The sequence below is a fragment of the Limulus polyphemus genome, unplaced genomic scaffold (genome assembly GCF_000517525.1).
Source record: "Limulus polyphemus unplaced genomic scaffold, Limulus_polyphemus-2.1.2 Scaffold390, whole genome shotgun sequence".
NCBI lineage: Eukaryota > Metazoa > Arthropoda > Merostomata > Xiphosura > Limulidae > Limulus > Limulus polyphemus.
This window is the reverse complement of record NW_013666000.1, coordinates 301,563-315,952: the sequence shown is the minus strand read 5'-3', so window position 1 is coordinate 315,952 and position 14,390 is coordinate 301,563. Positions and strand designations below refer to the sequence as shown.

The following is a 14,390-nucleotide window of genomic DNA, read 5'->3' as shown; positions in this document are numbered from 1 at the left end:
CCCCCCCCCAAAAAAAACTTTGTCTTCAAAACAAGGGTGCGTCTTATACACCGGTGCGTCTTATATTCCGAAAAATACGGTATATAGCTCAGTTTAAAAGAAACTTGCGAAATATTGTATTGCACATGAATCTAATAAACAAATACATTTTAAAACGCAAAGTAAAAACGAACGTAAACTACACCAGTATAAAAAGGTGTTATTACATTTTCTCAGTTTTACTTCCTACCTTGGTATTAAATTGTTCAGTATTAACTTTCTCCAAGGCCTGTGCACTATTAAAGTTACGTCCTACAGATGCGTCCCTAGAAGACGAGTTTTTTTTGTTACCTCTACGAGTAATCACGAATTCTTCCGCTTCTAAAGATAACCTGAAGGGGGAAAAAACAGCATCGGATTTAACATATAATACAATTAATTTTGATAACTTAAATGTCAATACGAAGACAAGAAAAATGTTTAAAATAATTTCAAATTTCGTGGCTAAACACCTTATTGCTGTCACTAAACAGCCTCAAACTAGTAGTCACAGCGCTGGCCATAACGAGGGCGAGGCTTCATAAAATATGGTAATTAGTTTACAGTCCTTCTACTAATGAATTGTACGTTTGAGGAGGATTTGGCAAAACGTGTCCTCTACCCAATTTGTTTTTTCTATCGATTTAATTAAGCTCAAATTAGGTGCCTAATTATTATCTTAAAGGATAATGGTTCACATATTTTGTTGCATTTCTTCGAATAAGAAAAATAATAAATACATTTTAAATAATTTTAAGTTTTGTTTTTAACCCACCAGGGTGAGTCCTAAAGACATTCTTGCCTTACTTTTTCTTAAAGCCAGCACTGAGTAGCTATTACTAATAGAAATGTTTAACCTCTAAAAGGCCAAGAAGAAGTTTCTGTAGTCTTCCTCCTCACCTTTTTCTTACGATTTTCTAGCTTTTATGCAGGAGGAGTAAGTAATTTAGTCTTTTATGTTTTCTGTGTCAACTTAGCACAGTTTGATCCAGTTATTTTTAGTTATTTCCATTTTTTATAATCTTAAAATACAATTTTTTAATTTTAAAGTTTAGATTTTTGTGACCATATCAATTCATTTCTTAAAGTACTTGTATTAAATGTTTACACATATGTTCAAAGACAATAAGTATATTGTGTAGTCTAATTATATTCTTACATGTTTTATAAGAAATAGTTTTCCGTCTTGATAACTAACGTTCTACAAAACCTTCGGTCTTTCCTAACACGACGTCGAAAGAAAAAACTATTTTTACTTCAAATTAATGGTCTAATGAGTTGTAAAGGAGTAAAAAATGAACAGTAGATGTTAGCTATATTTTACCTGAAGTGTAACAAATACAACAGAGGAATTAGCAAAATTCATATTATTTTTGGTCAATTTAGATAAACAATATTTTAAAGATATTTATGAGTAAAATGTTGATATAAAGTAAATAAATTTCGGAAATGTAAAAATAACCAAGTTAATTTATGATTCTCTTTATATTCAGTTTACTCATATCTTTGAAAATCCAATGAACTGAGTTCAACTCATAACCTTATGAACCAGATGAATTTTTTCAACAGTTCCCTCTTGGTGGCTCTTATGTTCTGGACACAAATTGAAACTAGGGTGTTTCCTAACAGCTCATCAGAAGAAAATTGGCACTTTGTTAAGCTAAAGCTTATTGTGAATAGCTAAACAAATTTTCTTTTAATTCTGGTAACTCATAGTTACAAATGTAGAATAATAAGTAGGATTACAGGGTTCACCACAGTTTTCAGCGAAGAACGAACTGGATTACAGAGTTTGCCACAGTTATAGGTGAAGAATGAATAGGATCACAAGGTTCACCATAATTACGAGTGAAGGATAAATTAGGTTACAGGTTCACCACGGTTATAATTGAAGAATAGATAGAATTGAAAACTCACCCACAGTTACAATTAAAGAATGAACAGGATTACAGGGTTCACCACAGTTTTAAGTGAAGAATGAATAGGATTACAGGGTTTAACACAATACAAAAGAAGAATAGATAGAATTTATGGGTTTGCCATAATTACAAGTGAAGAAAGGTGATAAGTATGCAACTTATACAGTGTTATACCACCAGTGGCATTACTGCAACCAATCAAACTATGCCTAATAAGAGACAGTCCGAATTATCTCACCTAGCTGTTCTTATGATGTTTTCAAGTTCTGTGGTTAGATGTCGGCGGATGATATTTTTGGAAGCTGGTATTCCTAGTGCTGTGGCCATTGTACCAGCCGTGAATGAAGGTTCGAAGACCACTAGAGCACCGTGGACACCACTGTCAACTAAGTTTTCTGCATATTCCTGAATAACAACAAATATTTATTTCTAATGTACCAAATAATTTAGAAGCAGAAGAAAGATGAGTCACGTTTCTAATGTTAGCAAAAAACAATTAATATACTTATTTCGATGATAATTGAAACAAAATGGTTCAATTTCATAAAGAAAAATAATGGTTCAATTTCATAAAGAAAAATAATGGTTTCATTGTTTGACTAATATAACTCCTTATTTGTAGAACTTGTGTTAAGAAAGCTTTAAAACTGTTAAGCGACATTAGACTAAATGTTATCATAACAGCATTTTTACATAATCAGACACTGTCAGGTGTTATAAAAGCAGTAGCTGACACTGTTAAACTCAACAACATTGTTACATAATAACTTACAGTTACTATATCCAACGTTAAAATCATCCAAGGTAATAAATCATCGAAGCAACAATTGGCGTTGTTAACATTAACAATGGCCCGGCATGGCCAGGTGATTAGAGCGCTTGACTCCCAATCTGAGAGTCACGGGTTCGAATCCCCATCCTGCCAATCATGCTCACCCTTTCAGCCGTGGGGGCGTTATAAAGTGACGGTCAATCCCACTATTCGTTGGTAAAAAAGTAACTCAACAAACAGTTGGCAGTGGGTGGTGATGACTAGCTGCTTTCCCTCTAGTCTTTCACTGCTAAATTAGGGACGGCTAGCGCAGATAGCCCTCGTGTAGCTTTGTGTGAAATTCAAAACAAACAAACAAACGTTATTGTAAGTTGTCATAGCAACAGCTAATGTTTTACTGTCGATTAAAAACCTTTAAGTAATAACGATAGCTACTGACAGACTGTATGAATATAAGTTAGTATAGCGACAATTAAGGTTATTAATATAACCATAAAAAAACCCTGTTATGGTAAAGTTATTCATATCAATACAAATCTTGCACAATACTAACACAAACATTGTAATGATAAGGTTAATAATACTAACACAAAAATTGGAATGATAAGGATATTAATATCAACACAAACACTGTGATGATAAGGTTATTAATATCAACACAAACTCTGGGATGATAAGGTTATAAGTATCAACACGAACCCTGTGATAATAAGGTTATTAACATCAACACAAACCCTGTGATGATAAGGTTATTAACATCAACAGAAACCCTGTGATGATAAGGTTATTAATACCAAAATAAACCTTGTGATTATAAAGCTATTAATACCAACATAAACCTTATGATAAATAGATTATTAATATAAACATAAACCTTGTAATGATAAGATTATTAATATATTCACAAATAACCCTATGAGGATAAACCTTGAGATGATGAGTAATCATAGGGAATGCGGAGACCTAAGAGACTTTAATTGAATTTTAAGTAAAATAATCCAGAGTTAACAATACAATCAAAAAATCATTATAATAAATATTTAAAAGCAATATCTCGGAGAATATTTGTAAGAAATAAGAATATTTTGATAATGGACATAGTTTTTGTAGGTCTTGTTGTTGTTCTTTGACTAATATTAGGTGTGTTTCTCATTGTCTGTCGGTATGCCATTTTCAGAAAACGATATAAAAGTTTTTCTACCGTAGTTTGCTTGCTTCTTTTAGAGAAAGGCAACATTGGGCTAATTGCTGCGTTCACCGCGGGAATCGAACCTAGGAATTTAACCTTGTAAGTCCGTCAACTCACCGCTGACCCACCAGGGGACTTTTTACCATAGATCGAATCATATGTGACTGTTTTTGTTTCGTGTACCTCCGATGACTCAGTGCTAACGTTGAGAGCTTATAATATTACAATTCAAGAGTTGGTCTCCTACAGTGTACACAGAGCAGATAAGTTTACTGGCCAGTTTTACACTTAGATAAACCATCTTTACCGGATTCCATGTACTCGTACAAATTTAAGTAAACATATTTTTTCCGTCTATTCCTGAACTTAGGAAAAGAAAGAGAATACTAACAGGAACACAAATAATAAGTGCAGAAGGTGAATTTATAGATTAATGGGAGGTTCAGTGGATACAAACCACCAAGTTCGTCGCACATAGACAACTCGAAAAAGATGAAAACGAATACAATTAGTAAAACAGCCAACATTCGCGGACGAAATCAACATTTCTCCGCCACGCAATTCCAACATGGCCAATTTTGACACCAGAAAAATCGTAAAAACACAGAAAACTCGAAAACTGCCTATATCACTGCCTGGGACCTGCAAGAAGGTATCTTTGTACCATATCCCATGTAACATGGTTGACATCATACACATGAATAATTCATGAAAACCCCAAATTGTGCATTCCTCGCTGAAAAATTGAGCAAGAGACAATCATTCCAAAACTGTCTATATCTTTCGTTTGTGACCTGCAAAGAGTATCTTTGTACCAAATTTCATGTAAATTGGACAAAACAAGGTTATGTAATTGGCCAAACCCCCTAAAACTAGGGGTTTATTTAACATTTTCATTCTCTTAAAATGACCTAAAATGGGCATATTTCGAATTTGTGTACATATATATATATGTATTGTTTGTCAATGTGTGGGACCTGTAGAAAAGTATTTTTGTACCAAGTCCCATGTAAATTGGTCGAAATATGACCGAGTAATCGACCCAAAACCCCAAAATTATTTTTGGGAGCACTGATCCCCTTTAAAAAACTCTAAATGGGAAAATCCATCTTTTTGTATGTCAATGTATTGGACGTATGAAAATTTATATTTGTTCCAATTTTCATCTTGATTGCTGTAAATATGACCGCACAGGAGCCCAAAATATACATTTTTCGGTTGTTTGATTTTTGATCCCATAAAATCCTTAGAAGGGCTTAAACCAAAAAAAAAATAAATTAAAGAGCCATTTGAGTGTATTGGACCAAGATATAACATACCAAGTTTCAACTCAATACGATGATAAATGAAGAAATGGCGGTCGATTGCAAAGCGTTTGGAAGAAGAAGGAATAATAGAAAAACAACATGTCTCCCTGTGGAAACATAACTAAGAAAATGTATGAATTACATGAAAAATGACGTTTTAGAATCGTTAGTTTGTAATTCAGGTCTATGGGTGTTTGTAGTTATTGTTTAGGTAATAATGTTGTGTGAGGTGAGGTGGGATTATGTGATGTTATTTACTGGTTGATGAGACGTTGCATTTAGCTATCGATTAAGTATCAGGCTATTAAAACCCAAATATGGCTAAGCTTTTTTGTTTGTTTTTAAGTTAAACATAAAGCAACACAATGGGATATCTGTGCTCGGCCCACCACGGATATTGAAACCCGGTTTCTACCGTTGTAAGTCCGCAAACATTGGGGGGGGAGGGTAACTAAATGACTAATAACAGAGTCGCATCAAGTATTTAAAGATTTCTTGGAGCAAGGTAGTTCTTCTTCTGAGAGTTTTACTTTTATGTATTTCTCGTCTGTTCTGAATTGCCATTCGAAATTAATTAGATTGGTCTTGTTTACTTTTACTTACAGGATCTCATGACCATGGCTTAGAATGAAAAAATATATGTTTTTAAGTACAGTTAGAACCCTTCAAGGTTGCATATCATTGAAGAAATCCAAGGCTGAAGATGGACACCAGTGAAAGAACCAAGCAACAGTGGACAGAACTGTCCTTTATCTGATGGGGTCATGGGTTGACAAGACAGTTGAGTTACGGACCATGAGTTGACAAGTCACAATGTTTAACAGATATCAGCTTCTAACAGTTTTCAGTTGCTGTTTATTTCATTATTCTTGTCTATTCTGTAGCTGGACAAGAAAGTTAAGTCGTAATTTTTAGCAGATATAAGCTTCTAACAGTTTTCAGTTGCTGTTTATTTCATTATTCTTGTCTATTCTGTAGCTGGACAAGAAAGTTAAGTCCCAATGTTTAACAGATATCAGCTTCTAACAGTTTTCAGTTGCTGTTTATTTCATTATTCTTGTCTATTCTGTAGCTTCTAGTTCATATAGAAATACGTCTCTAATGCCTACTAGTGCAGGTCTTTTCATTAGACAAAGTTCGACGCATGTGTACTTTTCTACCCTCTATTGTACAAAGGTTAAAACCTTCACGGAAACTAGCTGTTTATAGATTAAAATCGTTAGAGTATAATATGATACTTTCTCGGGACAGATAATTTTTATACCTACCGAAGTGACATTTAAGCCTTTTTCTTCACTAAAACCTGTTTTATCCTATGTGGGTCCCATAAGAATAACGTAATAACCTATTTCAAACGTCTTGTCATAATTATGTAAAAGTAACCGCACCGATAATTTTGTCGCTGTACGTTAAACAAATATAGAAGTTAATAATATGAATCCAGTTTTCGTGGTATGGCACTTCTTTCGTGCTGCTTTGTCCACCAATGAAACGTTTGCTAAATATGAATCCAGTTTTCGTGGTATGGCACTTCTTTCGTGCTGCTTTGTCCACCAATGAAACGTTTGCTATTTTTGGCCTGTTGCGTGACACGTCGTGTTTCTACCATATCCATACATTAGAATAATTGATTGTCTTATCGAAGTAAACAAGTTTGAGTGAGCGAGATTCTATGCAAAGACACAGACTTTAAGTTGAAATGAAATTAGTATTGATTTTTATACTCTTTTATTTAATTTTAAGATATTTAAGCCTAAACTCTTTTTCTTAAAATTAAAGGCCTGTGAATAAAAGTATCATAAATAAATTTTGGCAATTGTATTCCATGTTTGAAATATGTAACTATCTTTCTATTGTTACTGGGAAAGTAGGCCGAAACACGAAAATCTTGTAAATATAAACGAGCATTACACACTTGTGCTCGTGGGAAAATACAAAATCCATCTTTTTTGTTGTTTTTCTACCCAATGTAAAAACATCACAAATATTACTGACGATGTTTTTTAACTCTATACTTCAATTTACAAATCTAGTCTAAAAAAATATTTTTATAAATATTTCTTCTAATACTTAATTGAAAATAGGTTTTTTTTTGTTGTTAAGCACAAAGCTACTCAATTGCTATCTGTGCTCTGCATACTTTGGAAATTGAAACCCGGTGTTTAGCATCATTATCCCTCAGACTTACCGCTGAGCCACTGAAATAACGCTGTCTTTAGGGTGAAGATATCCGATGTATGTGGCGACGAACAGAGTGCAAGTTAACATCTTAAACTGTTACTTTTGACATAAACTTTCATTACAATAAAACAAAAACTAAACATTTGTTTAAGAACATGAAGTGTTCAGTTTAAAATGTTTACAGGTATGGTTCGTGTTATATTACGTTACGAATAAACATAAATTATGTTGTTGTTTTTTTGATAACACGAACACAGGTGAGGAACGATAGTTTGTACTCAGGTTAAGACAAGTTAAGGGAAAACTAAGTTTTATATAATCAAGCTCTGAAAAAGAACAACGACTGTTAATAATGTAAACTTCGCCCTCTTTAATCTTCTTACAGTCCATGCCTACGAGTAATACGAAATATCTACTATTAAAGTTCAGGCCTACAAGTAATATGAAATATCTACTATTAGAGGCCATGCCTACAAGTAATATGAAATATCTACTATTAGAGGCCATGCATACTATTAATATGAAATATCTATTATTAGAGCCCATGCTTACAAGTATCATGAAATTCTACTATTATAGTCCATGCCTACAAATAACAAGAAATATATACTATTAGACTCCATGCCTACAAGTAATTTGAAATATCTACTTTTAGAGCTAATAGTAGATATTTCATATTACTTGTTGGTATAAAGTGTAATAGTAGATATTCCATATTACTTGTTAGCATAGCCTCTAATAGTAGATATTTCATATTACTAGTAGGCATGTACTATAATAGTAGATATTTCATATTACTTGTAGGCATGGACTGTAATAGTAGATATTCCATATTACTTGTTGGTATGACAGTCCATGCCTACAAGTAATATGAAATATATACTATTACAGTCCATGCCTACAAGTAATATGAAATATCTACTATTACAGTCCATGCCTACAAGTAATATGAAATATCTACTATTATAGTACATGCCAACAAGTAATATGGAAATATCTACTATTAGAGTCCATGCCTACAAGTAATATGAAATATCTACTATTACAGTCCATGCCTACAAGCGCTTATTTGATACTTTAAACAACAGCCCAATAAATGATCAGAACACATTTACTAATAAGGCGTATAATTACCTTAGGCACTAATGCAAATCGTACGTCGATGTAGCCTTCTTACAATGAGTGAATCACTGAACCACTAGGCCCTAGGTTATATGGCCTAACCCTATATTAGAGCTGCTTTCGGTTAATCGCATTTAAATCCCAGTCGACTCGGGATTTTTGTATACCTTTTTTGAATGATTAAATCACCATTTCTAAAGAAAGATCATGCAATATTACGAAAATATGAAAAACAGATTAACACGATAGTTTAAATTAGGGATTTGAATTAATTGTTAACTTCCAATTACAAAGACTTGGTGTCACTGTGGTTACAGTGGTCGACCATCATGTGAAAGTGTTGTGTTAAAATCCCAGTCGAGTCGGGATTTTCTGTATCCTGTACATGTTCAATCGGAATCAAAGTTCATGAGGATATAGTTCAGTCCATATGTTTAATAGCCTCTTCTTCCAGGAAGTTGATTAGCAGCTTATCACGGTAGGGGCGCATTTATCGTCTATTAAAAGAACGTTCTGGTAATTTGTGTCCCTAAATAGCAATCTGCGGGTCGTGGGTTCGAATCCCCGTCCCACCAAACATGCTTGCTCTTTCAGCCGTGGGGGCGTTATAATGTGACGGTCAATCCCATTATTCGTTGGTAAAACATTATCCCAAGAGTTGGTGGTGAGTAGTGATGACTAGCTGCCTTCCCTCTAGTCTTACACCGCTAAATGAGGGACGGCTAGCGCAGATAGCCCTCGTGTAGCTTTGAGCGAAATTCAAAAACAAACAAAACAAACCATTTTCTGCTCTGTACTGTTGATTCAGTTGGAAAGATGTTGTCCGACGGCTGCATCGAGTTTATATTATTAAATAGCAATCGTTTTAGTTTCTATTGTCAAATTGTTTGTTTGTTTGAAGTTAAGAACAAAGCTACACAATGGGCTATCTGTGCTCTGCCCACCACGGGTATCGAAACCCGGTTTCTAGCGTTGTAAGTCCGCAGACATATCGCTGTGCCACTGGGGGACTATTGTCAAATAGCAATCATCTTAGTTTCTATTATCAAATATCAGTCATCTTAGTTTCTATTGTCAAACAGTAGTCATCTTAGTTTCTATTGTCAAATAGTAGTCATCTTAGTTTCTATTATCAAACAGCAGTCATCTTAGTTTCTATTATCAAATAGCAATCGCTTTAGTTTCTATTGTCAAATAGCAGTTATCTTAGTTTCTATTATCAAATAGCAGTCATCTTAGTTTCTATTGTCAAATAGCAGTTATCTTAGTTTCTATTATCAAATAGCAGTCATCTTAGTTTCTATTATCAAATAGCAGTCATCTTAGTTTCTATTGTCAAATAGCAGTCATCTTAGTTTCTATTATCAAATAGCAGTTATCTTAGTTTCTATTGTCAAATAGCAGCCATCTTGCGAGGTTGTTGATAATTGTTTACCCTGTCCATGTTTCCGGTCTGAACGTTAGTCCGCATTCGGCCACTCACATTTTATGAGACTTGTATCCACTCTCGATGACGTGTGTTTGACCAGCTTCTGGCCATCCAATTTCTCTCCACATTATGGAAATGCCCAAATATTTTCATTAGGGTCCTGGCATATTTTTCTTACAATCTGGATCTCTTTACAGACACACACACTGTTGTTAATAAAAGTACTTACTAAAAACACAACGTGTTCATTAACTATCACATACCACTGAAATGTATATGCCAGATCACACGATCAGCCACCTGCACTTTCAAAGTTTTCGTGCAGTATTCTTTATGTTCAGTGTTTCGGTGTAAATGTAAAAAAGACACTGGGCATGGATATTATTCTGAGCCGCAAATATCACACTATGATTATAGTAACAAACATGCAGCTTATATTAGATTCGTGGGGTTGTAGTTGTAAGACTTAGCATTGTATTATACCTCATTAATTACATTTACTTTCGGACAATGCTTCGAGTCCCAGGAGCCTTAGCTCAAAGTTCACACTCTAGATCTGCTCTTATATATAAATACATTTCACGTATCTGATCAGCAGCTTCAGAACCTGAGTTTTGGGCTTCCTGGGTTATGTTTAGTTTAGCAGTTCTACTGAGTGGTCTGATTTCTATATGAACTTATATTTCGTTCTGTCCCATTAAATTTAATCGTGTACGAACTCGATCCTGACCTCTACTCTAGGATGTCTGGCTTGTTCTTTCGTCGCATTAATTCAGTCATTGGTTAGATGGCCAAATCATGTGTAACTGTAACTGTGTGTATTACATAAAGGCACTTAGATCAGAAACATGTAAATAGAGTAACTAGACCAAAGTAACGTGAAACAATTTATAAATGTGATTCTATGAATTAAAGAGTAACAAGTCTGTTTGATTAACAAGTATAAGGAAGTTGCAATTGTAGAATCATAACTTTAACATTTGTATGTTTGTTTCCCTACTTAGAATTTTTGCTCAAAGCTTCGCAAGGGTTATAGGAGCAAAGCTGTTCCTATGTTTGAACTTACAGACTAGAGAGAAGATAGCGCTAACCAACAACACCCACTTTTAGACAACTCTTGCCTGACCAAATAGTGGGATTGGACCGTCAGTCTTACCTTATAGCGCACCCACGATTCCAAAGTGTGGAAGGAGTTTTTGCCACAAAGGGACACGAACCACGAACCCTAGGAGTCACAGTCTAAGCACGCTAACAACTATTCCATGCCTAGACCAAATGACATATCACTATCCTGAATTTTCTTTTGCAACGTAATGAATTAGATTACACTGATTACTTTGGTTGGTTGTTTTATTCTGCCATCTTGCTTTTTAGTGTTCTAAATGTAACTTTTTGTGTTCATTTACCTATCCAACAAAATTTAAGTAATTTTAAATTAACAACAAATACCACATCCACATCAAAACATTTTACAATTTGCGCGAAATTAAAACAAACAAACAAATCAACAATAAAACTGACTGATTTGAGAAAGAAAATAAAATGTTCAAAGTCATAAATATTGGGAAAATGAATTATATTACAAAAATATTCCAAATGTTTTAAAATGAGATTAAGCCTAAATCACTTGATGTTAACGGAAATCATATCATACCAATATTTCATAAGCTGTTTACCAAGAGACATTTGAGTTGTGAGAAAATGTACTCGTACTTAAACACCATCGACACCTTTTTCATTAAAAACTGTGTTATACTTAAGCGAAACGAAGTACTCAATAGTTTAATATTTTTAGATTATATAATATATAATAAACAATAAATAACTTGGTAGTTTATCTCCCACCCCCCCAAAAAAAAGAAGAAAAAATAGCATACTTTGGATTTGTTAAATAAAAATACTGCAGGAATATATATATAAGTATGTTACTAAAATAGAGCAAAAAATAATCCAGACATGAACAAACAGATTTGTCACGATACTTCGTTTTAAAGGTTTCCTGGCAAGCAGCTTGACGTTTTGTTTTCTTTTTGACTGCTCACAACCGAGACCGGATTGTTTTATTGAAACGCTCAGTTCGCGTGTCGACAAATGCAAAAGTACTCCCAACAATAAATATAAAAATCACATGACGATTGCCAGTTGTTGGGTGAGTTTGATCGTAATATGTCCTGAATTTGGATGCTCTCATCAATCGTTTCCCCTTTCTTTTTTTTAACTCCTTGAAGACTCCAATTTTGTCTAATGTAAGTTCTAAATTTCGGATTCTTCGTATTTCCTGATCTTCTCATTCCTTTATATTTTGTCTTTTCTGAGGAATTTGGCAGTACGATTTTAAGCTAATTATTGTTGATTTTCTTAGAAACGCAGGCGATATCGGAAACTAAAATTTAACATCAACATTTAAACTAAAGTTAGACGAGAACACTTTAAATGGAGTGAAATGGTAAAATTTTAGTCGCATGACAGTATTTCGTTTCCTACGTTAAGGAAGCAACTAGGGCATCATTAAAGAGCTTTACATTAAGTACTACATTTTAGTGGCAAAACGCATTTGATTACGGAAGCTTCTAATACATTTTCCTAATGGATTTGAAACGAATGACTATAGCTATTGCTATTTAAGTTTTAGTAATTAGCCTAAGACAGATTAAAAGGTTTTAATTGGTCTACATAAATGAAATTAAGGCTGTTCTTACCAAGTTTCTCCCTAGAATCAGTGTTTCTTTCCCTCCCACCCTTAATACCTACTTCTCTATTACCCATTTTCTATATAACATCTCATCTGAGAATCTATGGAGTCTGGCTTAAGTAACAGAGGAAACATTCAGTTCGACCGAGGATCATCACATCAACAAATTATGTTATGCTTTGTGTTCTATAGCATTATACCAACAGCTAGCTTTATTAGCAATAAACCAGTTATAAGAGACACATACTAATAGATTGAGCTATTAGAATGAACTAATAACATCTTGTCTCACCGCTAAATCGATACTTTTCATCCATTTGATAAATCTTTGATTGGTCCACACCACTGGGTCCACATCCATTTGTTCACACTGTGATCTCCGCTGTATTAATAACTGGAAATGATGCAGGTAAAGTAATTAAAGTCACTCTCAATTTATGCAAGTGTGTCATGACTTTGTGATAATTTTAAGTGATACTTTAAGATTAAAATTCCTTTGGAGATAAAATTTACAAAGGCTGTTTGTATTGTTCTTCCAGCTGAGTAAATACGTACGCCAAAGTGAAACTTCTTAGATTTGCAGAAATTGACATGGGTATCACCAAAAACATCACCCTTACTAGTGATACAAACTTAATTTTACATCCTGTAAAAAACACACTAAACATCAATAAGTTAAATAAAAAACATTCTTTATAGTACAGTCTTCCGCAAGTTTTCTGTTTTATAGTGTAAATACCGACTTTTACGAAATAGAAAATGCTAGAAGTTTCCCCAACAAACCTGTAGATCAAACCTGAACATCCGAAGTAGGTGAATAGCGTGCATGATGCTAACTTGATGAAACTTCCGACTAATTCCGAGATATTTCTCGAGGTCCTTTTTACTCAGAGTGTTCAAAATTCGCCCATCCACCAGCTGTTTGGCAAAGTTCTCACTGTACATTGTTAAGCCTAAACTTGGCAACCAATCTTCTATTACCCATACATGGGTAAGTAGATAGATTTTTGGAAAGGAACTGGAATATAAAATAAAATATCTTAAAAACCAGACTGTTGCTTCTATTCAATAGCACCCAACTTCAGTCATACAGAAAAGTGCCAATTCTTCTCTGATATTTTATTTAAATACACACAAAAACACAAAAGAACGAATGATTAATAATTTTCGCAAAGTTTTCCTCAATCTATTCTCACAAAAAATTCTTTATTAACATTTTTCTGCTTTGTCATTAATCTCCGGTCATTAGTTCTTATACTTTTTCAGTATATTTTCCAATATGCTAGTTTCTTATGGTTTGTCAGTGTACGATCCAATATGCTAGTTTTCTTATGATTTGTCAGCATAATTTTATTGGATATTAGTTTTCTTATGATTTGTCACTATACTTTCTAGAGTGTTGGTTTTACTACGCTTTTTCAGTATATTTTCCAATGCGTTAGTTTCTTATGCTTTGTCAGTATATTTTCCAGTGTGTTAGTTTTTTTATGCTTTGTCAGTGTATTTCCCAGTGTGTTAGTTTTCTTATGCTTTGTCAGTATACTTTCCAATATGTTAGTTTTCTTATGGTTTGTCAGTATACTTTCCAATATGTTAGTTTTCTTATGGTTTGTCAGTATACTTTCCAATATATTAGTTTTCTTATGGTTTGTCAGTATACGTTCCAATATGATAGTTTTCTTATGATTTGTCAGCATACTTTCCAGTATGTTAGTTTTCTTATGATTTGTCAGTATTTTTTCCAGTATGTTAGTTTTCTTA

General features: G+C 33.7%; 1 protein-coding gene across 5 annotated transcripts in view; it reads right to left on the bottom strand.

Annotated features, from left to right (window-relative positions):
* The window catches only part of LOC106457904 (kazrin-like), an 81,903-nt gene that overhangs the window by 8,362 nt on the left and 59,151 nt on the right, over positions 1-14,390 (bottom strand). For all 5 annotated transcript variants that reach the window (XM_022383987.1, XM_022383985.1, XM_022383984.1 and 2 more), the window contains 4 exons: positions 13,413-13,647; positions 12,922-13,023; positions 2,176-2,342; positions 230-371 (listed from right to left, as the gene is read on the bottom strand). In XM_022383987.1, coding sequence (XP_022239695.1) covers positions 230-371; positions 2,176-2,342; positions 12,922-13,023; positions 13,413-13,647 — 646 coding nt within the window. The remainder of the gene's footprint in view (positions 1-229; positions 372-2,175; positions 2,343-12,921; positions 13,024-13,412; positions 13,648-14,390) is intronic.